This window comes from Rhipicephalus microplus, chromosome 7, assembly GCF_043290135.1.
Source record: "Rhipicephalus microplus isolate Deutch F79 chromosome 7, USDA_Rmic, whole genome shotgun sequence".
In the NCBI taxonomy this organism is placed as follows: domain Eukaryota; kingdom Metazoa; phylum Arthropoda; class Arachnida; order Ixodida; family Ixodidae; genus Rhipicephalus; species Rhipicephalus microplus.
In genome coordinates, this window is record NC_134706.1 from 65,192,109 (window position 1) to 65,218,243 (window position 26,135).

Genomic DNA, 26,135 nt, shown 5'->3' on the forward strand with positions numbered 1-26,135 from the left:
GTCGCATGTGAAGTCGTAAAAAGCCGAGTTACCCCTTGTGATGGTATATATAAGCACTGCTCCACCTGAACTAGACGGCGTAGTCGAGCTATCCGTATAAATGTGCACGTGGTTGCTGTAGTTTTGTTCCAGTAGGAATAGACTCAATTGTTTCAGGGCATGTGTCGGTAAGCCCGATTTTCTCCGCCTTCCTGGAATCATTAGGTAAACTCGCTGCCGGCTCAAGCTCCAATGAGAAAGTAGTGGCTTTGATGCAGGTGCGTGCACCTCAGTAAACGATGAATGATGCTTGCAGACAGTGGCACCATATGCCGTGCGGGGCCTTTCAGCAGCGAGGCTCGCCAGGTGGTAGGAAGTGGTCCTGGTATAATGCCTGAGGTGCATGCGCATTGTCTCGGTAATAATATGCGTCTTGATTGAGTGATCTTGAGCGATGGCAATGGTGTCAGCCGTTGAAGCACTGCGGGGTAATCAAAGGCATATCTTATAGGGTTGAATGCTCTGAATTGTGCGCAGGTTGGTTTCGCCGGTGTTAGATATTACAGGTAAGCTGTACCATCATAATCCGATAAACAGCACTCTGTACAGAGTTAGCATGGATGGTATCGGCACTCCCCAATACTTTCCTGCGAGGAATTTGAACATGTGACATGTTGCGATCAGCCGCTTCTTCACAGTGTGGAGTCCACTTCACGTGTGGAGTACACGACAGATTTCTGTCTATTATGACTCCCAAGAAACTGTGGGATCTGCTGAACGATATGTGTTCTTCATTAGACGATATGCTGTAAGCAGACATTGGTTTCCGCGTGAACGCTACTACTTCACATTTTCCGCAGGACACCTCGAGACCTTGTTTACGAAGGTAGCATGACGTCGTTGTAGCAGCCTTCTGAAGGCGTGCGCGAAGCTGAGGCCTTGTCACACCTGATGTCCAAATGCAGATGTCATCAGCGTAGATAGAAAGTTCTACAGTATTAGGTAGGACTCGAGTAGTCCAATGAGAGTTAGATCGAAAAGTGTGAGCTTAGCACTCCTCCCTGAGGAACTCCTCGGCTGCTGTAATAATCAGGTGTTGGGCCATTCGCTGTCATCACGTAGAATGATCTCAGCTGTAAGTAGCTGCACACCCATATATATATCTTGCCACCAAGACCTACTGTTTCCAAAGCACTAAGGATGGCTTCATGGGTGACATTGCCGTAAGCCCCCTTAACGTCTAGAAACGGGGTGGTGCTCAGTCTCTTACATGCTTTCTGGTGTTCAGCATATGTCATCAGATCAACAACGTTGTCGATTGACGAATAGCCGCGCCTGAATCCGGTCATGGATACTGGATAGATATCGTAGTGCTCTAAATACCACTTCATTCGTGTTAGAATCATTTGTTTCATTAATGTTTTCCCGACACAACTGGCAAGCGCGATAGGACGGTACGAGGCAATATCCAAAGATTTACCAGCCTTTCGAAGTGGAAAGAGGCGACTTGACTTCCATGCTTGGGGAATCGTACCCGTCTGCCAGGAGTCGTTGTATAGGTGTAAGAGTGCCTTCCGAGCTTCTTCTCCAAGATTACTAAGGGCACGATAGGTAATGCCGTCAGGTCCGGGTGCTGACAAACGTCCGCACAGTGCCAGTGCCGCCTCCAGCTCATCCATAGAAAAATGGCATTCCATACGGGGATCACGGGAGGGCGATGGGTTATCGAGTGTTTCCATTCTTGATTCTGTGAAATTGGAATCACCAGCAATTCTTCTACAGAAGAATTCTTAGACATCAATCTCTCTGCATTGTAGGTGAAGTGCCAGAGATGTAAACAGGCGTCGGTGACCAAAGGTATTGCTAAGACCCCGGACAGTTCGCCATGTCAGTGATAGGGGATTTCGCGGAGCCAACGACTCGTAGAAGGATGTCCAATGTCGCCTAGCCAGTTTATCAATGTGCCGCTGCATTTTCTTTTGAATGCGTCTAGCCAGCCTCAAATCATCCATGCATTTTGTCCGTCGGTACCTTCGTTCTGCACGACGGCGTATTGCGCAAAGTTTCTCAAGCTCAATGTCGAAATCGGTGCGCTTGTGACTAGTCAAAAGTGAATGCGTGGTATTCTGCAGAACATCCTTTATCGAGCCCTCTAGGTTATACGATGAACCGTTGGTACAGCAGTCTTACATTAACATTTTGAATTTCGGCCATTCGGTGTATTTGAGGGCTCTTGAGGACTTGGAGCTGGTGAAACCTTCTATCCGCAGGTAAGTTGGTATATGGTCGCTGCCCCACGTTTCCAGATCCGAAAACCGGTGCAATTTCCTGGTGAGCGAGAAACGAATGTAAGGTCCAGGCAGCTGCTATAGGCTGATCCGCGTAAATATGTAGGGCTTCCATAATTCCAAATGCAGAGTTCATACCCTGAGGCTAAGGACACCAATTTTAATCCCCTAGAGTTGACCCTGGAGTTTCCCCATTATAGGAAATTGTGGGCATTAAAGTCACCGCAGTGATCACCTATGGGCTTGGAGTCGATGTCAGAATACCACGTAAGCGCTCACGGTCAAGGCGACTTGACGGAGATAAGTAAGCTCCGATAATCGTGAAAGTAACCGTATCCTTCTTCACAGTAAGGCACACGTATTGATTCTCTTCATCAGGCGAGACTGTGTGGTGAACGTAAGTGAGGTCACGGCGCATGAATACAATAACCTTGCTGCAGTCTCCGTGAGTGGAGGACATAAAGCACTCATATCCTGACAGTTTGATTGAAGCAGACAGGTTGGGTTCACTAATCACAATAATGGGGAAACGGTTGGCAAATACAAACTGTCTAAAGTCAGACATGCGTGACTTAGGTCCTCTGGCGTTCCACTGAAAGGCAGATGCATTCTTGACTTCCACTCGAAACGACGGTGGTTCGCTGGCCGTGGTTTTGCCTCGAGCTTCAAGCACCGGACTCAGGGTGTCCAACACTTGCAGGGTGGCCTGCGCTGACGAAGTCTTCGTATTGCTCAATAGGACACGCATGGCAGTCATCATGCGTGTCCGGAGTGGCAAAACAAAAGAGAAAAATAGAGAGAGAGAGAGCAATTCCATTCCATCTATACGGCTTTCATTTTAGCAGGTTTCGGACTTCTTTATCATGTCATGTTGTGATCGCAACAATCTTTGTGGAATCCTGTTTGGATTGCTCGAATGTCCTAACAAATGGGGACTAGAAAAAACGTAAAATCGGTAAAGAAAGAAACCCATTTTGAAGGGGAGGGTACAGGCAGTAGAATAAATGAGACCACTTTCTTTCTCCGTTATCGCATTTCGCCCCTCCACCACCCCACATGTTTAGCGCTAAAGTCTATTTGCCACGCACCCGCGGGTTCTCTTGCATGAATAAAAATCAGGGCTGTTCAACGCGTGCTTTTCAAAACTTCATTCTCAAGTATGAGCTGCTATCAAAATTAACTGCCGCGCGAAGATAGATTTAATTCTTAATTCGCATGTGTGCGTACTCATTGCGTGTGTGTTCGCGCGTGCCTTGGGTTTTTTCTTATGGTTGCGCATTTTAAAGGTAGTGAGACTTTCGATTAACGGAGTTACGTGGCCTCACTACGGGGCTACGAACAGATCAAACTCCTTCGTGGACCTCCACTCCGAGAACAGCACTATCGCGTTAAATGCTGCAGTGTAGAGTAAAAACTTCATTAGGCATACGTCTAAATCGCTCTAGCACTAATGAGGAATTTCATAGTTTGAAACAGCTCGACCAATGTTTGTACACATGAACGTGAAGCTATACACACTGCGAACTGAGGCTGATGTTAAAAATAGATGCTGCATATGGCGGTCCCATGGGCTTCGAACCAGATTGAAACATAGGTCCCACTCATGTCGGCACGCGGCCAAGGCATACCTACATCTTCTGGGTTTGAGCACCGCATGCGTTATTTTATTGTTTGCAGCTAAACGCAAGAAACAAGTCACCCTATAGTGTCTGTATCGAACACGAACGAGGAATAATGGTTCCATAAAAGTGTACTCCGAACGAATAAAAGAAGTTAGCACAAACGTCAATCCTCACAGCGGTGCGTCGTATGTGCTGTGTTCAGGTGTTCCTGCCTGCGTATGAAATTGCGAAGAAGTTTTGATGCAGCAAAAACAGGTGACAACGAGCCTGATCTTCCGCATTCGTTTAGCCAGCTATAAAGACAACTGGCGGTCAACCATAGAGCGGAACATTCTCGAGCCCTTCCTCTATCGGGAAAAAGAGGGGCGTGAGCGTGCCAGACGCGCAAGTTTTCTTTCTTTCCTTCCTTGCTTTTTCATTTTTCTTTCTTTCTTTGCTTCATTCTTTGCTTCATTCTTTGTTTCTGTCTTTCGTTCTTTCTGTAGCTCTCTCCTTTTACCTCTTCCTTCATTTCGTTCTTTCTCTCTTTTTCTCGTTCTGTGGCATTGCGAAACGCTATGGTATTTCTTCCTTCGCCGATGTGGGTGATTGAATCTCCACACACGTGCTTAGAAGAACAACACGTGCTTCTGTTGCTCTATGAAACAACGACGGTCACGTGTGCTTATTTGTGTGACAATAAAATGTGTCAAAGCGAAATGACGAGTCACCTTGGCAAAATATAAGATTTATATATGAGCAACGGCCGATCGGTGAAAAGTCCATTAACGAGAGGAAATCTTTATGCAAAAATCCCTTGCCGGCGCCGGGCGTATTACCCATGTCGCCAGCCACAGAAATTTATGACTTACGAAAGCTTCACTTCGAAACGGGTACCAAGGCAACCAAGCTATACGGCAAATGCAGCGGAGGACAGCATGCAGCGATCGAGTCAGGTAGACCCATACAAGTTCCCACTGGATACGAGGCGTAAATCCGGAAAAATCACTAAGGGGGACACAAATCAGACCATGGCGGTAATTTTTTTCTAATGTGGCTTGTATTGTTTTACACACATAAGGTTTAAACCACGATTTGAAATAAAATTCATAGAACGAGCAGGGTGCCCGAGCTCGAGTATTGTTCTATTCAGCTTTACTTAAACCGGTCGAGTGGCTTGCATTGTAATGTAAATGCGAAGAAAAGAAAAGTGGACGGAAAGATAACGTACCACCGGCAGGGACCCAGCCTGAGACCTTCGATTCGCAGGTTTGGTGCCTTTCCATTCACTTTTCTTTCTTCGCAAATTTACATTATATACAGTTAAAACTACTACCATTGCTTGTACTTTCCTTGGCATCATTGTCTGTTAGTTCTCATTAATATTGTGTCTAACAAGAAAAACGAGCTTTTAAATTTCCACTTCTTTCCTTCATTCATAGCTTGCTTTAAGGGTGTCAGTAAGAGCGACGGAGAGGGCCCCGCCGCGGTGGTCTAGTGGCTAAGGTACTCGGCTGCTGACCCGCAGGGCGCGGGTTCGAATCCCGGCTGCGGCGGCTGCATTTCCGATGGAGGCGGAAATGTTGTAGGCACGTGTGCTCAGATTTGGGTGCACGTTAAAGAACCCCAGGTGGTCTAAATTTCCGGAGCCCTCCACTACGGCGTCTCTCATAATCATATAGTGGTTTTGGGACGTTAAACCCCACATATCAATCAATCAATCAATCAATCAATCAATCAATCAAGAGCGACGGAGAGCGGTGGCGGTCGCCAAAAAGTGAGAAGCGCGGCCAACGATGGCGGGCAGATAAGTTGAACGATGAAACCGCAAGTTTGCTGTCATAAGAAAATTAGTCACAGGATAAGGGGAACTTCATGAAAGGCATTCGTACTGCTTAGGTAAAATTATGTGTTTTTTTTTCGGTTGACGATGTATATATTTATATACTTGCGCTGCGTGAATACTCGGAAAACTTTGGAATCTTTTTATATAGAACAGAATAAAACAAATATCAACACAGAATATAGTTTGATCATGAGATCATCGTTACAGTAAATGACAAAAACCATCAATACCATGGTAATTTGTTGTAATTAAAACACAAGTAGTCGATTATGCCACATCTACGTATGCATATCACGTAATGCAATGCTTTTGTTCCAATTGCATGAAAATACCGTGTCATTCATGCTTTTATTGTTTAGTAACAGTGACAATTTGCTATCACACCATGTTCTGTTTTATTATGTTTTAATTGTGTTTGTGATGAAAGTATTCTTTTTCCGTGCTGTTCTCATTTCGATCTTTTGATCTTATAAGGCCGTCAGGGACCCATCAACCATTTTTTGACTCCCTAAAAGTGTATATACACGAATTATAAAAAATACTCCACTAAACTTTAAACAAAAATACTAAATTAAAATTCAGAATACGAAGGCACCGCTCGTTTCATGGCCAGTCCCCCATGGTGGGATGGCGATGCGCCAGGTTAAGAGGACCAATTAATTGATAAATCAATCAAGTTCGTGGCAGATATCAGGCACGAGGCGTGCAAATGCACAAGTCATAACAACGCCTCCTAGAAAAACTATGCCTGGAACGTGGCTCTCTCTTCAATTCAGATCTTGCTGCCAGCACAGAAAATCTTGGAGGCCATGCTTTCTACCGCGTGTTGCCACCGTCCGCCGCGTGGAACCGCCTGCCTCCGTACCACTCTGTCACGCGACATTACCGTACTGCTCTGTCACGTGACATCACAGCTGCTCGGAGGTAACTGTGCTTTGTTTGCAGGGGGCGACTGCCACAGGCGTTCGCCTCCGTACCGGAGGGGGAGGGTAAAATCCGAGGGTAGGGTGGCACGTTCGCGGCTCACGTTCCAGGCATAAGTTTTCTAGGAGGCGTTGGTCACCCAGAAAACACACGTGAAAGTATCGAATTCTCGGTTTACCCCCCAGAGCGGGTATGTGCCCATATATTTTTGAGGAGCCAAACCGAACCGAACAATGCATTGGTCAATCACCCAGAGCATGCACGTTCGTTGGTGATGAGGCAACAAACAAACACATATAGACTTTCAATATTGGCGCTCCCTATAGGCTGATGGTGAAGCAACAACGAGATTCTTTCAGCGAAGTACAACTTCCGTTGTCGGACTCCTCGCAAGAGTCTTATCAAGCCCACTCGAAGTCATTGTAGGGAGATGTATCTGCAAGGGGCAACAGATAAGCCGGCCATTATTTGCGCGGTCTCTCTGTTGAAGGAAGTCATTGTCGACGATTGAGTTTGAACATAGATAAAGAAACGCGCACACAAAATAATTTCATGTGTTCGTAGCCGGAGGAATAGAGTGCTATTATCGATTTAAAAGTCTGTAAGGTTTGAGTGGCACATGCGCTGGTGACGTCACGCAGAAATGCATCCCGGTGATCCCGGGTGAAACAGATACCACACACCACTTATCATGTATTACGGACACATCATGCCGACCTTTCATACATGCGAAAAAAAGTTTGCTCGCGCCAGAATGCGCAGCTTATGCATTCAATGATCACTGACCCTTGCAAGAGAAAACATAGTTCTTGAGAAAGGAGATGCAACCGAGATGACAAGCAAGTATTATTCTATGGAAGAAAGCGCACAGTGAACATGAAAAATATTGTATATCGTTGTTGGAAAATGACCACCATCATGAACAGACACTCCCTAAATCACCTTCCAAGCACTCGGCGCAGATAGTTGGCTGAACAAGCTCTAAAGTACGGCCCCTGTATGGTGTTCACTTCTCTTATTATTTTAGTGGACCAGTGAATAAATTCAAACGGACCCCAGGAAAAAGGTCGTTAAAGTGAAAGTTCACTTAGCTAAAACAGCTATGTTGTTCAAGCTTGTTATCATAAGCTGAAGGAAACGTCAGGTGTTAAAATGAAATGTCAACACAAATATATGTCATGCTGCTCATTGACATGAGAATGTATGCTTATTGAGAATCTAGTAAAGAATTGGTCTTTTGCGCCACCTGTTTGCTTAAGACAGCAACGGGCCACGGATTAAGTTACTGTGTCCAATCCAAGCGCTCACCGTACAACACTTAGCGGGGCAGAAAAGGAGAATTATGGCACTAAGAAAGCTCAGCCCGCCAGCCTTAAGTGTGTTCATAGTTACCGATTCGTTATCTTTGTGTTAGGCGCTTGCCTCCAATAGTGACTCGTATTTATCACGCACGTTTCCTTTTCTGGTCCCATTTCTTACAACTTTAATCCGATTGATCTGCGTTCCGGGACACAGAGGAATAAACATGAATGAAATGGCAGACGGCCTGGCGAAAGCCGCTCTCAATGGTCCGGTACTTTCAAATATTCCCACATCAGCACTCATAATACGTGACATATGTCGAAGGCGTGCCATATTTGAAGACTCTGGTAAAACATTAATCACTCACCTAAACGAACATCGACACCTTTTGTTTTCTTGGCGTATACGTAGTTCTGGTCAACACCCTAAGAAGTTATTTTTACGAAATTACCTTGTAGAGGTCCAAAACTAAGTTACTGCATGCATAGAGCTGGTCTGACTCCTTCCCCTCTTTGCTTATTCTGTAACAAAGATGAAACAATCGAGCATTATTTTTTATCGTGTAGTCGCTTCAAGTCACTGAGAAAAAACATTCTTAAAGCGGCTTTTAATCGAATCAGATTGGATTTCATTATTTCTATTATTCTCCCTTTGGGAGCCTCCTTATTAGGTCATTGTCACCGGGACATTCGTTCTGCTTAATCTTAATCGGATCAAGGTGGTTTTGATTGCAAATACCTCAATTAGTAAAATTTGATTTCATCTAACCGTTTTAAAGTTCATTAGATTTAAGAGTAATATGTGATCCACTGTATAAGTAATCGTTTTTTGGCCAATCTTTCAAAATGGGTGTGAGCAATGCCTTTAGGCCACCATCATCATCATCAGTGCTTCTGCGCGAAACATCCAGCTTTTCGCCCAGTGACATGCGCTTTCATTCGACACTCACGATAACAAGCACGTAATTGTAAGATGAACGGTGTAGCTGCTCCGGCTGGCCTCGAGAATATGTAGGCAGTCGCCGTCAACGTCAGTTGGGGGCCTGCATTTCGTCACGCGGTAATCAAGCGTCATTATCGAACGTAAAATTGTGGCCTCCGCGATTAGCTCCGGTGGCGCACGGCTGGCGAAGCTTAGTGCGCAAGCCACGGTGAAGCTGTGCCATGAGAAGAGCGGTTGTACTTGTTGGAGTTATCACCATGACTTAATATAATACCTGGACTTTTACGTCGCAAAAAGACGACATGCTTACAGGAGGTGTCGTAGCTGAGGGCTCCGGAAATTTTGACTCTCTGGTGATTCTTTTCATGCATTGACATCGCAAAATACAATGACCTCTACCATTACGCCTCAATTGAAGTGCGACCGCCATGGCTGGAATCGAACCCGCGACCTTCTAGTTGTCAGCCAAACACCATATCCACAGTTCCGCTGAGGTGGACGATCAAGCGTGAAGTACAATCTCGCGCCTTCCTTATAAACAATGTTCCCTTGCCCTCTTTAAGCTTTCTTCATGATTAACTACAGCACTACGAAACATGACAGATTTTACACGCGTTTGTAGCAATTTGAAATGGTTCGAAATCACCATTTCGCGATACATTCAGTTCCACGTGCCGCCGCACCACAAACCGGCGCTGTCAGTCGCTCCCTTATCACATGGCGGCGTCGCAGAATGCGGGCATGCATGTGCTCCCGTACGTGATCCAGGACGCTTCGCTTTGGTAACCTCGCGCGCCCAACTATGATTCAGGGACTGTCTCCGCTCAACCAGGCTATCCTGGGAACGCTATTCACCTGGGGACTGACCGCTTCCGGTGCCGCACTTGTATTCGTGTTGAATTCGACCAAGGTGAGAGTTTAAAAACGGGCGACAGTTTCACCGGAACGGCGGCGGGCCATCTCAAAAACAGCTGTTTCCTCCGTTCGTTGCCGCTGTCGTGTGCGCGTGTGCATTCACTAGTGCAGATCGCACCACCTGCACTTGATTGCATCTCGTGCATTCTTACAGCGGTTGTGTGCGAGAAAAAGCGCTCAACTGGTGTCTATATTGTGCACCACCATATCGTGTCTTACTATCAGCTGGTGTATGTCTGTGTATTGGAGATAGGCACTGCTGCCGATAGTTCAAGCTGGCGGCCTCATGACCTGTAATCTTTTAATCTACACGTTACAATTACAATAAAAAAATAACCGAATGAGGGAAACTTACGAGCACGTTTCGACCACTTTCGTATGATTGACGCGTTTTCACTGTGCACGTATGTTCCGACAGCGAGTGGAAGTAAAACTTTCGGCGTACACTTCTGTAGACGGGGCCAATCGCGATAGCCTCATTGCCGTGACACCGCGACGTCATACGATGCACGTTCAATCGCAATCCAGGCCGATCCGCGCAGAATTGGTCAATTGCGATTGGCTCATTTCCACGGCTTGCAAAAGATGAGCCAATCACGACTTCGAAGTTTGATCACGATTGCGAGTTCGTCGCGTGTATCTTCGTAATGATGGATTCTCTGTAGTTTACTCATTGGAAACGCGTGTCAAGTTCGAATTCCATCACAGATTGACGGAATCATCCTCGCAAACGACTTTTGGTGACTGGAATTGACTTTCCCAAACGTTTTTCTCGTAGCCAAAGCTGTGCAGTTTTTAGAATTGTTTACAGCCCATCTAGCGGTACAGCTTGGTCACTGCTCGTGTGATTGGATTCACTTGCATAAAGTTTGCTTGTTCATAAAAATTTCTCTTATCCCGTATTTTCAAAGTATATGGGCCCTTTGTCTAAAACATTTTTGCACAGTCTCTGCAGACACTTGCGTACTTGCCCATATCACACACTTTGAATTCTGGTTACGTCCCTCATCTCGTGGTTGCTGTTTGACTCCCGATGCCTTTTCTCATTCAATCCTAATTTCCTGTGTCACTTTAGTTATTCTGTAAATAACCACTACGCTCGATTACTGGTCCGTTAATGTTATTACGAGCTGTTGTAGCAATATGTTCCATTACCGTGCTTCTCTCAGGGATCTGACTGCACATTTGCACAAATTTGGGCCGGTTGGTCGTACTTCATAATGAAATGGCAGCGCAACGACACACCGACTGGTTTCGTGTGCCTGTTTTTTCTGTAGAGGTGTTGCTGTGCTGCTGTTCGTTACGCATATTTGCTAATCGTGCACTTTGCTGCATTTGATTCCATGTGCTGGAAATCTGGCATTATTAAAAAGCAGAAGGTTACCATCTCCTTTGCAAGCATGCATATTGCATTGCTGGTATTTTCGACTGTATGAGACAGTTTTATCACACTGGTAAGCTATTTTAGCGGCAGCAGCATCGAAGTATGTCTGTTTATGCACTGTGACCTTCTTACTTTGTGTTATCCATTGTAAGTACTTCAGGCTTCCTGCTCTTGCCTAGTAATTATCCGGTAGCATTCTGCATTAGCAGTATGTACCATGTGCTACCGGTCTGTTATTGCACTGTCCGTCAGTGCTATATTGTTAATTGAACCTTCATGGTGTGCTTGCGTTCCATTTACTGTACACGTCCTGCGGTGTCTTATCTTGTCAGGATCGCAGTATATGCTAGCAAGTGGTTTGTTAAGGACTGTAGTGGCTTTAGCAAGTGGCTATTATGAACTACAACAGCTGCTGTCAAAGATGCTACGATGGTCATAATCCAGTGCACTTTGCTCCATTGCCTGTTATATCCCATCAGTCATCTTGTGACTTTCATTTCCTGTCAGTCATCCATTCCACCTGTCAATCAAGGAAAGCACGTGTGTGTAGAACTAAAGAAAAGAAGGTATTTTTCATGGCTAGAAGTACACCTGTGAAATTATGAATGTGTGTGTTTGTTTTTATGATTTGCAAGCTTGGTCTTGCAGTCGTGTGAACTTGGTCTTTTCATTGTCTGAAGGTCTATGTGTTGCTGTCAGAGACATCAGGCATTGTTCGTTAGGAATGCTCTTGTGACTTTGACGTTCATTGTTGCGGGCTTCAAGTCATTGACAGCAGCAGCCTTTATACTTAACGAGGAAAGTGCATAATCCTGTTATACTGGTACAATAAAAACTATTTAGAATGTGTCACAAGTTCACAACTTGCAAAAGGATTCCGGGCGGTCCAGGAAGCTTGTGAAGCGATCGGGAACCTTTGGTCCTCGACCCCGTTGCAGGTGCAGCCCTCGGTGGGTTCTTAGGAACCTTTTTCCCAGAACACAAATAAAGTTCATCTGTCTGCCTGTCTGTCTGTCTATGTGTGTGTGTTAAACTGGTATGACCCTACACATAATGATATTGGAAGATAGAATGGAATGTCAAGAAAAAAAGACGGCTCAACAAATAAAAGAACAAGTGCATGGAACTTGATGGGCTCGGGCTGTCATGTGCTGTTGTCACTGGGCGTAATGCAGGCAAAAAATAAACATATAAAAATAGAAAGAAAAAAGAAAGCAGGTGAGAAATAAAAAAGAAACAAAGGGGGAAATAATAAGAAGAAATAAATAAATAAAAACAGTAAAACACAGAAAAGAGTGCAAAAGAGAAAACCAGAAGGAAAGAAAGGAAGACAGCAGAGCTCCGCACTTCTTTCGACTTTGGCATCACTAGGGCAAAGCTCCTTTCACTTTTATGTTCAGTGTTTCGAAACTCTGACTTGTGTTTGTAGATGAGTGAAATGTCGACAAGAAATCACTAAGTGGAACACGTTCCATAAGTACTACTGGGAAAGCACAATCTCACATCAGTGATATAATTCAGTTGAGAAGCATGGTTTGTGCCTCGCAACATTTCAAGAAACTGAAATTGCTCTGACAACATGGATTTTAACTAAATGAAATGAAAGAATACGTTCTGATTAGTAAAATTTTTTGAATTTTGGCTGCCCATGACTGCACATATTTAAAAAAATGTTATGATGTATGCTTGAGTGAGGCTGCGCTCCTGGTCAGAGAAGTGACGTCGGTGACACCAGGTTTGACATTTCGAGACAAGCTCTATCATTGACTTTATATGGAAGCCCTTGGCCATGCCAAATGTCATTTGTGTGCTAGGAGTACAGTGACAGACTTTACAACTTCCATGCCGTGTGCGTCTTTGAAAGAGCTGTGATTCATGTCAAAGGGCAGTGAAACGAAATAAAAGGCACGTTTGTAACTTTCACTGACTGGGGGCTCCTGTCTTTGCAATGAGATCATTGTTTTTTTTTACACCTATTTTAAGCATTAGTAGCAAGGCTGCCGTAACAGCTTGAATGTTGAATCGCTGCTGAAAAGCATTGATATCCGCCGTAAACTATGTCAGACTTGCTCATGTTTGTATGGCGATTATTTTCTTAATTCATCATATTACATCGGTGATGACGATAGCATTTTTTAACGGACATTAAGGCAGTAATTATGACAGATGCGCCAATCTTTCTTACTTAAAGTAGCCTTTCAGAAACAGCGATGGTCTCGACAAATGTTGTACCATTTGACGACATTCTTAGGGTGACTTTCCAACATCACTTGGGGCTGGTCCTGTACGTTTCTTCGTTCGTATAATCTATCTTGCACTGTTTTTATCTTTTATGACTTGATTGATTTGTGGAGAAGCGGTAGTTAGGTCGTGAAACTTTCTCTTCTTTGTCCAAGATTGAGTGATGACATTTCACAACATGTCGAATCTGGCTTGAGCGTCACAGCGCCGCCATCTATTCGGCTGTGGTGAAGAGAGAAGTGAGAGAGAATACTTCTCAATCTTTCAGTTGACAAAGCATGTACAACATCACGATTTTCTGTTTTGGCCTCTTTGTATTCCAAGGAATAATTTCTTGAATTTTTTTTCAGCGGCTGCAAAGTTTTATTGCAGGATCTTACTGTGTCATCTTCCTCCAAGTGGCTAATCTTAGTACAGTCTAAACTACGGATATTTGACTGGCTTTTGAAAGGTCATGAAAACATACTTCCTTCTTGCTTGTGACCTAATCACTGCTAGCATATTTATTTCATTGCATACATTGCTTTATTTCTGTGATGTATGCATAAATATTTATTGAGGCAGTGTTATTGCCGTCTTGTTAGTTTATTACTGTGCTTGAAATATTTATCTATTTTATTATTCTTTTTTGTGGTTTGGACCTAGTTGTTAATGCCTTGAAGTTTTATTATGTTATTTATTTTTCATCAGTTTTCAAGCAATAACTTATGCTGTTCATTGTTGTGCTGAAAAAGTTTTGTGTATGCCTTTGAACTCTGCTCCGTCACTGTAGAGCAGTGAATGGGTGAGAAGGCCAGACAGACAGTGTTCTGCTTTTAGTGTTACCATACAAAATCCCAAATGTCTGAAACATCGTAAAATAAGGTAAAAGTAAAAGAATCGGTTTTTTCATTTGAATTTCTCGCTGCATACTTTGGCATTCTCACTTTTTCTTTGCACCTTCATCAAGAAACCATGTTCTTTTTTTAACTTTTTATTTTCAAAATTTTTAGTTGTTATGCAACTTATAAGCAACTGTGTTAAGGTGGCATTGTTGTGAGGCATTCATACCTTGTCATAGCTGATTAGGAAGGCTTCTCTACCTTCAATTGTTGTCATGAGAAAGTATTTTTTTAACATAACAGTAGGCACACATCATGTCTGTTAGTGTTCATTGGAGGCACACTTATTTCTGCTCAAAGATTGACGTGAACATTTGACTCTTTTCTCTTTTGTTTTCTGTCCTTGCAGCGAAAAATTCTAGATGGAAGCCTTGGATTTGCTGCTGGCGTAAGTTTGAAGTTTTACATCAGGATTTCGTTGCCCAGTCGGCTATGGTGCCTGGTGAATTGAAGTTATTGATGTTTTTCGCTCATTAGTTTCTGTGACGACCTGATGACAATATGAGTACTTTCAAGGTTTTTGTTTAATTGAGCTCTTTTAATACTAACAGCTGTAATCAATTTTCTGAAATGACAACTAAAAGGGAAAATAGCAACTTGAGACAGTGTTAGTGGATTATTGTTTCACTGTATATATTTAGAAAAAATATGCTTCTACCATGAAAAGGTGTTTGATGAGCCAATAAAGGATTCAAAAACAAAGGATGGGTGAGGACATTACTACCAACTTCTCACACACAGGCGCGAAATTTTTTAACAGCAAAATTGCTCCGAGTCAAGGTTTTCATGTTTGGGATTGTGGTAGCACTGATAACGTACGTGTACTCGTATTGTGGAGAGAATCAGCCTCAGTAAGAAAGGGAAGGCTACATGTGCTGCGAGAGGTGAAGGTGGAAGATGCTTAGGTCGGGCTGTGAGAGGTGAGGCCACGTGATGTCAAAGGGGGAACCTTCGAGAAACGCATCGGGAAGGGTGACAGTGAGACACAGTTGAGTGTAAAATAGCGTGTTAATGTCTGTGCTGAGGAATTCGTGCTTTCAAGAAGGCGAACATTTCTCATTTTCCCGATGAAGAAGCTGCCCGACACAAGTTGCAGCGGGAGTCGGAGCAAGAATGGGCACGTCGTCGTCGAGCCAACCGCGATGTTTGCGCAAAAGACACCGAAGCTAAGCGCTAATGAACGAAAGACTTGAAAACTATAAAAGTATAATAAAGCCTAACGATGGAGGAGCATGAGCTTCACTGTTTCAACAGTGTTCGCGATGTTGAGCTGGCTGGATTTTTTTTTTGCTGTGGTTATATGTATATCTTGTGTATACATTTGTGACTTGCCCTGATTTGTCGATACTAGTGGTACTATCGATAGAGCTGCTTTGTTTTCAGAAGAAACAGGTAATGTACATGAGCTTCCACTTAAGGATAAAGTTTTTTCGCTATATTAATGTTAATTCTGGGGCAATTCCAAAATAAGAAATCGCTCCCCATGAAAGTAACGTATCCGGATGAGTATAGATGACTATCTCCGATAAAATTTACCAAGGCTTTGTTGTTTCGCAAGGAAGCCAGTAGCACAAGACACACTCAGCCGCATTTGGCTAACAGAATTTCCCATGTTAGACTTTTTAGGATGTGGGAGGAAAATGCTTGCTTTACTTTGCTGTATGCCAACACTTTATCTGGCCCCTGCTAAGATGGCGGCTGTGGCCGCCATCTTAGTAAGGGTTACATAAAATATAGAAGGGCCAGATTTCTATAAGTCGTTTAATTCTTCATAAAGATGTAATGGAACATTGTATTCTTCAGTGAGCACAGAATTAGGATGAGAATTAATGTCGATAAGATGTCCTGGAAAACAAACATTTGTTTTATTTCTATTTCTTTCATGCTTTTCACATGCACAGGTTATGCTGGCAGCTTCGTTCTGGTCCCTGCTTGCCCCAGCCATTGAAATCGCAGAGTCAACGGGTGGCTACGGCCGAATGGCGTTTGTGCCCGTCAGCATTGGCTTCTTCCTGGGGGCACTGTTCGTCTATGCTATGGACAAGCTCATCCCGTCCTATGTGAGTTGCCCTGGCCACAACCGCCGAGATTAGACGGGAGCGCGCCGTTGCTCTGGCCATCTCATTCGGCGCGTTTCCCCTGCGAAGAAGTGTAATTTTGTCACCTCCTGAAGGCGCCGCGAGATGGCGATCTTTCCCCGTGAGTCTAGTTGCCCTCGTCTGCCTGGCACAACGTACGATTTCAGTCATTTCAGTGAAAGCATCCACTGTGTTGGCACGTTGTTACCTATTTGAGACACGTTATAAGCACGTGGTCGACGTGCATCGTGTTGCTATAGCTACAAAGAAACCCAGGTTCGTTATCAATACGTTACTTCTTGCTCTTTCATGCTACTTTAGTGGTTATTCAAAAGAGGACTTGGGCAACTAGGCGGCTAGTGCGGAATATTTCATGTGGGTTGCGTGAAAGCTTGCAGAGCAGTGTTTTTCAAGTCACAAAATATTACAACGCGTAGGTATGCTTCTTTTTTATCACCTCCACCCAACTACGAAAGTACTGAAGCAGCTACACAACAGCGTAGCTCTCTTTGGCTCAAACATCATAAGTTCTAGTATGTGGTATCGCGCTGGAAAGCATAGCGTTGTCTCTCGCACTTCAAGCGAAATTCTCACACCGTATCTGTTATGGTATATAGGCTATTTTTTCCATTTTTTCTGTTTGTGTAACACAGAAGGACCGTTGTTTGTTTGCTTGTTTTTTTTTTCTGGTCAGCCAGAGGTTTGTGTAAATATATTTAGGTGCTCGTGAAAGAAGTTCACCTACTCTCCTCCTTCTTTCTCTCTTTCTTTTCGTTTCCTTTCTTTTTTGTTTCATGGCTGCATTTGCATAGAGGCGACAGCTAAATGGTTGTGTAGCTACTTTTTGGTGCACGTTGAAGAACCCCATGCGGTATTGTTTCGTGTGTCGTTGCAGTTTGATGGAGGTCACATGCTTTTTTTTTAATGGGAGGCAAAATTATCGAGAATCAAGGCTGTGGCTCTTCATAAATATTAAAGTTTCATGTCATGTATCCTCAAGAGATTTTGTCTGCCCCCTCTCCCCCATATCGGAACTGTGGCTTTGGTGCATCAAACCGCTTTCTTTCTTGTCCTGCACCTCAACTAAAGATGTTACTACGTTCACCTCGATTCCATACATGATATAAAAAACTTTACGCACTACAGGTCGTTTCCCACAGCTGTACCTAAACACCGTATTAAGGTTGCCTTATATCTTTCATAGTTTTATGTTGAAGCGGAAAAGTAAATGCCAGATACCAGTGATACACAAGAATACCGGCAGTACTATTTGATTTTCATATAAAAAAAAAACAAAATTTCAGATTGAAAACATGCTTAGGATAATAGCAAAATGAAAATATGCCACTGTGCAAACCTAATAACGAAAAGCTCATTCTTTTTTTTTTTATGAATGCACGACTGCACAGATAAATAAAATAGAAATTGTAGTGAATCTGGGACAGTTTTTAGAGAGAAAAATGCAGGAAGAATGGACACGAGCTCTGAATTGTATGTAGAAGAAAAAAAGCACTAAAGAGAGAAAGAAACAGCCACAGTAAAACGTGCGAGGCAAAATTATCAGCATTCGTGTCTATTTCATCCGTTGTTTTTCGCTACGAACTGTCCCCGAGAGAAAATTACCAGTGTGTAGGAAAATGTAACGTATGACGTCAGCGAACGCTCTTGTGGCGATAGCCCAATTGCACCAGTGAGCGACATTTTGCTTTCATACGGCACATATCGCAGAGTTGTTGTTTCGCAAGGAAGTTTTCTACTGTTGCCAACCTTTCACCTTCCACGCACACGCACGTCGGGAGAAGTGAGCCACGGGAGGTGCGCGCTGCATTGCGGTGATAAGAGTAATTATCCTGCTTTCTTTCGATTACGTGCTCTGCGTGCATTCGAATGGGATGGCTGGAGGAACGGCGCGCCACCTGCTCATCTCAAAGGCCATGCTCTAGCTCTCGTCTTAATTTTTGGCCAGCCGGCAACGGCAAGGCTGCCAATGTTGGGGTTTGAGGTACTTAGTTGCTGTCACTGCGCTTCCACCTACTCATGTTATCTCCTTGTGTGACAACAATAGAGATTCTTGGGAGCAGAATTCACCCTTGAATCGAAACTATAGATAGCTTGAACTGATAAATTGTTCTCTGAAGACTTTAATGTCTTTAATTTCACCACCTACGGTGGTGAAATAAAGGCTAAAAGCTAAAGTTTTAAATTTACTGGTAAAATCTCCACTGTTGACCTCACAGATTTCAAAGTGTATGGTATTTCGTACACTCCTAGGATTATACGAAACGTAAATATCACATAAAGTGGATGGGCTAGTGGTCACACTAGCCCATCCACTTATACCTCAATCGAAAGAGCATTGGATGCTTTATCCAAAGGTTGTAGGTTCAGTCCTTTAGTTGAGGCACATTGATTTTTCACCCACTTTTATTTCTTTCTGACTTTGTTGTAATTTTCACACCGCAGCTAAAAACTACAAATTAATTTTTGTACTCCTCCCTTAACCTTATTATTTATGATATTCAATTGTGCTTTGTAGATGTATTTATATTGTACCCTGCCCCTCCTGCATGGGCCACATGGCCTGCAGTATTTTTTAAAATAAAATAAAATAAAATAAAATTTGTTGGTTGTATATGATCATGTTTAACAAAAGAACAAGCCTCTCATTTCTTTTGTCTATTCATTACTCGAACTATTTCGCAGCCAGTGATGACTGTACTCAACATCAACACAAATTGGTTCCGTGTGGAACGAATGACAACTAGGTATATTTGCCGTTTATGATACCAGGTGGCCCCACTTGTGCATACTTTGGCAATCCAGTTCAATCTTCCTCCTCCTTTCATGTCTTGCCTTTCATTCCATTGTCGCCTGTTGCACCGCGCGTGCGGCATCTTTGTATGCAATTAAAAAAATGGAAGAAAGGTCATTACAAGGAAATAATCGTACTGTTTCATTCAGAAAGGGAGGTTCTTCAAAGTGAGCAGACGAAATTTTTCGGTCATGTTGGCGTTTACGTTTCCTTTTCTTTCAGTTACGGAAGAGTTAAGACTCTTTATACATGTGACACTGTGTTCGAAACGCTACCTAGACTTTAATAATAAGATTATAATATTGATAATCATGAAGGAAAGGAAGGAGTGTTTATTGTGGTAGAAAAATGGAGAGATCGGCCTGAATCTATATTTTTGGCCTGCTACTCAGCGGTATACCGGAATCGTATAGCACTGTTGCTTTCACCAGATTGTAGTCAGTGCCGGAAGCAGAGTCAAGTCAACTAATGATCGATAAAGCGTCTCTCATCAGGCATAAACTGAGTTATCAAGCTCAATAGCTCAGAGGCCACACCTGGGACACTGCGATGGGCTTAAAACGCTGCAGATATGCATCGAGTTTGTCTCGCATCTTGTTGAACGGTAGCAATGACTTCTGTTAGCTACAGCTATTCTTTAGAGCTGGTTCATGACGAATGGGTTCATGGTGTTCACGGTAAATGGCCTGACCTTCTGCAGGATGGCCACAAGGCAGATCTGGCCCTGGCCATGCAGCTGGAGAAGAAGTCCACGCTCAAGCGTCACATTCAGACGGGCGAGGAGTCGGCGATCGGCTATCGGAATGGCTATTCCGGTGAGTTAAAAATGAACGGGATCTTCTGCCCAGTTGTGGCTAGATGGTGCCCCTTGATGAATTGATTCGATTTTATTTAGTTTTTTTTACCCTTATTCGCACGAAGCTTTACAGAGGGAAGCTAATTACGCCGTTGAGCCAAAGTACACGCGCCATTGCAGTCTGTGCCGTCTAGTGGCGAGCAGTCTCTTGTCAAGAAAATTTCTCTGACAAAGTTTTTCGGAGTAATGCTTTTGACAGCTATTCAGTCAGAGAAATGCCCTTGACAGGGGGAGAGTTCCTTTGCACGGATGAAGATGTTGCCATGCACCAAGAAATGACCGATGAAGCCATCATCGGTAGTGTGTGCGAGATGGGCGATTCCAATAATCGAAGACGAGAATACCTGAAGAAAAGAACGACCCCGCAGGATATGTTCAATGCCCAAGTATAGAATGTTGTGTTTGTAGATTCAAATGCATGTTTAAAAACCCCAGGTGGTTGAAATTTTCGGGACCCTCCACTACGGCGTCTTCTCGCCATCACACCATTGTTTTAGGACTTAAAAACCTGACAAACATTATTATTAGCCAAGCACAAAATGAGCACCCGCATATCTTTTTCCACCCAGATCCCAACGTACAGCTGCGCAAGAAGCCGCACACAACCACGCAAGTCAGCATTCCAACCGTCAACGATGCTGAGACGGCTGAGAACTTGAAGCGGTGGAAACGCATCTTCTTGCTTGTCATTGCAGTCACCGTGCACAACATTCCTGGTAAGCCTTCATCAATGATGTCACGTAACCACGCTCATAGGCAACTATGGGTGCACAGTTAAAGCTTGTTAATTTGGATTTTGCGAGACTGGAATAATGTACAAATTAACAGAATTCCACATTTCTGAAAGTGTCAAGAAAACACTGGATAATGTACAATATGTCAATATGCTTTTATTTTTATGATGAAAGCATAAATTTTGTGTTTTTTTTTGCATATGAGCAGTTTGAAATCCGCAATTTTTGCCACTCACCAATTTTGTTCACTGTGTGGCTGCGTCTCGGGCCTTTTGTCTGAACTAAACTGTAATGTGCTCACTGGAAATTAACCAGAAACCTCGTTATTATCGTTGCCGTGTGGTTCACGCTGATGGCAATGTGCAATGCAGATTGCGCCGCCTTGTTTCTGTTCACTGCAAATGCCGTTCTGGCTTCATTGCGTCACACATTTGTAGTTAATCACACTTGACATGCTCAGGTAATCCTCCGAATCAAGTGGTTTGAGGCCACAAATGATCGTATTAATCAGAATTTGTGCCAATAAACTGCACATATGCTTGCTGGAACTAGAGAGTGTGTTCAAATGATGCGATGTTTTGGTTGGTGAATGAATGAGGTTTTATTGTATTTGTGCGATGTTGTATTTTAAGGATGATGAATCGTAATGAAAAATAACGAGCTATTGCTTTGTCGCTGCACCAAAGAGCATTTGCGCAAACTTCAGAGATTGTGGGTTTTCTATGCGATGATAGTCCCGGCTGCAACGGCTGCATTTCCGATGGAGGCGGAAATGTTGTAGGCCCGTGTGCTCAGATTTGGGTGCACGTTAAAGAACCCCAGGTGGTCTAAATTTCTGGAACCCTCCACTACGGCATAGTCAGTTTTGGGACGTTAAACCCCACATATCAATCAATTCTATGCGATATGTATAACTATGAGCTTAATAGAACCTGAAGGGTGATGGAATTTCCTGCCATTTAAACTGAACTCTAATGACAGTACAGAGTTTAAACTTATGAGTCGTAGCGCCTGTGCAGCTTCATGTAGTAAACAGTATGCGCGTACAAATGCTGAATAGTTGCTTTTGAAAATCTCAGATGGAACTTTGAAAGAAAGCCTCAACATCGAAGGAAATATTGCATGTTTAAAGCGTTATTTTCATTGGGCTAAATCTTTACAAGTACTCTTGCAAAATAAATCTGCATTCCGATATGCTGCTGCTAGTGTGGTTTCTTTCGTTGGTTTTTCTTCTTGACATTTGACGTTGGAGGGATGGCTATAATTGGGTAAAATGCTGTAATATGTGGTTGTTCGAGGTCATGACTGTGCGTCCACTTGAAAAAAATGGGAGCCTCAGCACCAGCTTCCTTGAAGTATTGTTGAACAGTAGTTCTGCAAAGCGGTTCAAATGGTCGAAGTTGCAAGTGGCAGTCATTTATGAAATTGAATCGTAGTAGTACTGTGAAATCCCGATCCAGTGAAGGGAATGAGCAAGTGTCGTGTAACATTATTGCGTTTGCATTTTCTTGATGAATATGTAAATCCATTATTTATATTCCATAAAAGCAGTGTAAAAGTAACAAGGCCTGTTGCTGAGATACTCGGTTTATACTTAAGGAAAAAAAACATACATGGCACGGAGAGTACATCAACATAGCGAGGAAACGAACTGACAGACATGGGTGCCAGTTCGTTTCTTCACTTCGTCCCCGTACTATGTGCACTGTGTCTGTTCTTTCGTTAAAAGTGGTAACTTTTGTTATTCGCATTGTTGTTCACATAGTGACTATGGCAGAAGACCCCTGGGTCTGAAGCTGAAACATCCTCTTAACCTCTCCATAGCTCACTGCCACCACTGTCACTGAGCGCTCCTTATGAGGAACTTTCTTGCCAAGAGAAATGGCCGGCAATTAACTGTTCATTCGTGTATCATAATGTAGCAAACGAGTGTTATGCCAGCATGCTGACCACAACTAAAGCTCTTCATTTTCAAGTGCTTCCAACACATTTGAGTTTTGTGATATTGCATGCACAGCACTTGAAGTTGAAATGAAGCTACTGAGTGCCGCATGCGCGTTGGATGGAGCAGTGGTTGCTAAAGACATGATTGTAGTTACGTGCATTTCTGAAGGCACGTGCGTTGCTATCTACAAGAGTTGCAATGGCTGAGCGCTGCATCTGCTGTTGAATGAACATGGCTCGCTAATGCAGTCACGAAAGGTGACCATGCTCTTTTGAAGGCCTGTGCCCTTTTCGATTGATCTCAAAAGCAGTTTTCGCTCTTGCGCATCGGGCATTTGCAATTCTTTGTGCTTGTCGCTCTCCGAGGATCATCTAAATTAATGAGGTTGCAGTCAAGTATGACTGAAGTAACAAGAATTTGATGCCATTATACAACACATATGCTTGCAGGGCCAGGAAAGTGTTCGATTTATGCAATTTTATTAATTAATGGAGGTTGAAGTAATGTGCTTTTGCCTTATTTGTGAAAATTTTCGGATTTGCTGCGGTCTACAGGCAACTGTGGTGCCCGACGCAACTTGACACCCAAAGTTTCATTACATCATAGGTGACTCCAGAGTTAACAGAAATTCATGCTACTAGCACAGTGAATTCCTGACAAGTGTGTCTCAAAAACCAAACTGAAGCTGCGCAGGAGTGCTCTGTCGTGACGTCATCAAATTTTTCTTTTGTTTTGTCAGAGCATTTGACGGCATGCCTACGCGCATTTCGCCCATCTTCTCAATCGCTTGCGTCAGGATAATCCCTCTTGTTAACAGATTTCAGTTTCTGTCGACAATTATGCGTGTGTCCAGCAACAGCACATAGCCACACTTCTTACGATGCGTTGCTAAAGAATTGCCTCATGGGTATTGTTGTAATGCTAACAATGCAGAAAACACGGTGCTCCCTCAAGTGTGCTGACCTTGCTAGTTCTCTTCTTTTTATTGCGCAGAGGGGCTCGCTGTGGGCGTGGGCTTCGGTGCGGCCGGGAGCTCGGAGCATTCCACGTTTGAAAGTGCCAGGTCAGTTGCCATGGTTCTGTGAAGCGTGGCTAAGTTGCTAATTGTTTGGACTTTGGTGTTGCTTTTTTGAGAAGTGATATGTAGCGGGCACAAATATTTCCACGCTCATTTTTCATTTTGCTTAGATGTGTTAGGTTGCACCAATAAAGACTGTTAGTAGCTCTCGGCGCCGCACGTGCTGCAGTGTTTTTCAAGCTTCAAGATTGTTTGAGGAGTACCAGCACGATTTTCAGACATTGTAAAAGGGACGTTTTTCATTTCCTTAGAAAGCAGTGTTAGCACTCCTGACACGCCGGAGTCAGACAATGCATAGAAAATATTTTTTAGCTTTGATAATAAAGTTTTCGTCACTGAGCATCAGCAAGCCAGCCCCATCGTAATAGGCTTTATTCTGATGAGTCGGCACAGTTTCAATAAGTTTGTGAACTCTGCGTCCTTCACACTTCCTAAATCGCATAAATTGCTGTCGGAATCACTCTATGATAATTCAACTCATCGTTGTTTACATGCACCACGAGTACGTGACAGCTCTGCTGCTGGCGTGTCACTGTTTGCTGTCCCTTTGTGATCTCACAGTGCAATGACTTATAATTAAGATGTTGCTCTCTCAATTATCAAAAACGAAAGTGTTTTTTTGAGGTAGTGGTGTTAAGGGTATGCAGTCGAGCCCACTTATAATGAACCTGAGTGTGACGCGGCATTCGTTCACTGTATCCCAAAGCTCGTAGCAAATGAAACACAGCTTTAAACAATGTTACGAGTGAAAACACAAATTTTTTCCCCAAAGAGTATGTGATGTGTTTCGAAGAGCAGGAGCGATAAAGGCAGTCTTGAATTTATTGAAAGCGGCAGCATAAAGAACTCGGCCATAATGAAATCATCCCAGTAGATGTCCCGCACATTCTCCCATGTCGGATTCGATGACGCACTGCCACAAATTGCCGCCAGAGTGATCCCTTTTGGAAGCTTCAGGCTTGGCATCGGGTCCTACGTCGATGAAGTCAGCCTCCCCAAAACAGCTTCGCACACATGTAGCCGTCACCGCTGCCGAAGAAGCCTTCACCCTCTCCACAGCAGAATACAGGGACACCCGAAGCGGCAGGTCAGCTGCTGGGTAGTCAACAGATATGAGCATGCGCTCTACAAAATGTCGCACCCATAATAGGTCCTAAACGCACAGATTACGGCCAACATAGATCGTCACACTTTTGACGTTTTGTTGAGCAGCAGGAAAAAGTGCGGGATACCTCTCCTCCGCCATCCTGACCACACACGCACACCAACGTGAGCAAGACGCGCATGCACGACATGGAAGTCAGCACGTTTGAACTTACTCTGGGCCCATTTCTAGTCCGAAAACGGTACTTCTGAATTCAGCCAGCATGGCTCGTGGCATTGCGGAGCAGCGGTGACGGGCGGAAGAGTTGTGATAAAAAGAGGAGGAAAGACTTGCGAGAGACATGCGAAGGAGTTGCAGTAGAGTGAAGAGAGGAAAGCGTACGGCGGAAAAGCGATGACGTTGAAAACCAAAACATGCGGGAAGAAACGGGTACTTTGCCTGCAGGGTCCACGAAACGCAGAACTCGCGCATAGGGAAACTTGGGAGAGTGGTCTGCACGCGAAAATATCAAAGAATCGCATTGTGGTGCCGGCCAAGTTGCGCGGCCCCGCGGACTTCCATAATTTGCGATTAGCTCAGTGTAAAAGCAGTTTTTACACTTCCGAACGCGTGTGAAGGGCATGCTGAGCCATGTGAGAAGTGAGCGAGAACTGATTCTAAATACGGAACGAATCGTGGTTTATCGATGTCGGTGTGGTAATGCAACTGGAACGATATGACACCGATGCAGACAACACACAGACGCAAACGATTGGGTACAGTCGATGGCCGACGATGTTGGCAAATGGTCTGTTCACTCCAGGCCGACAATGCCAACGATAGTGTAACAAAACCAGGGATCAAAAAATGAGGGGAGAATACTTGCTAACCTGTCCTGGAAAGATGGGTGGCAGTGTAAAAACACGGACCTCGTCTGGCGATGTTGCGTGCTCAGAGTAGCAGGGGACACAGGATGGAGGGGGTGCGTAACTATAAACGATCGAGGAAAGCGACAACTTGAGGACTGCGGAGGCAGGGTCGGCATTCACCTACAGTTAAAGCTCGTTACATTCGAGCCCACATATAACGGCCCCACTTAAAACGAGCTTTCGCTTAAAACGAACAATATCCTCATGACCATGAAAATATACATTGGTTCAATGGCACAAAATTGCAGTTACAACGAACGTCTCTGAGCGCCGCTGATTGGATACTGCGAACGGAGCCGGCGCTCTGCTGACTTCC

At 43.9% G+C, this 26,135-nt stretch overlaps 1 protein-coding gene across 1 annotated transcript in view; it reads left to right on the forward strand.

The window, feature by feature from the left end:
* Positions 1 to 9,602: 9,602 nt before the first annotated feature.
* The window catches only part of Zip48C (Zinc/iron regulated transporter-related protein 48C), a 44,729-nt gene continuing 28,196 nt past the window's right edge, over positions 9,603 to 26,135 (forward strand). Inside the window, exons 1-6 of the mRNA XM_037431377.2 lie at positions 9,603 to 9,792; positions 14,653 to 14,691; positions 16,205 to 16,363; positions 19,894 to 20,008; positions 20,619 to 20,765; positions 23,722 to 23,791. Of these exons, the coding sequence (XP_037287274.1) occupies positions 9,685 to 9,792; positions 14,653 to 14,691; positions 16,205 to 16,363; positions 19,894 to 20,008; positions 20,619 to 20,765; positions 23,722 to 23,791 (638 nt within the window). The 5' untranslated portion in view covers positions 9,603 to 9,684. The remainder of the gene's footprint in view (positions 9,793 to 14,652; positions 14,692 to 16,204; positions 16,364 to 19,893; positions 20,009 to 20,618; positions 20,766 to 23,721; positions 23,792 to 26,135) is intronic.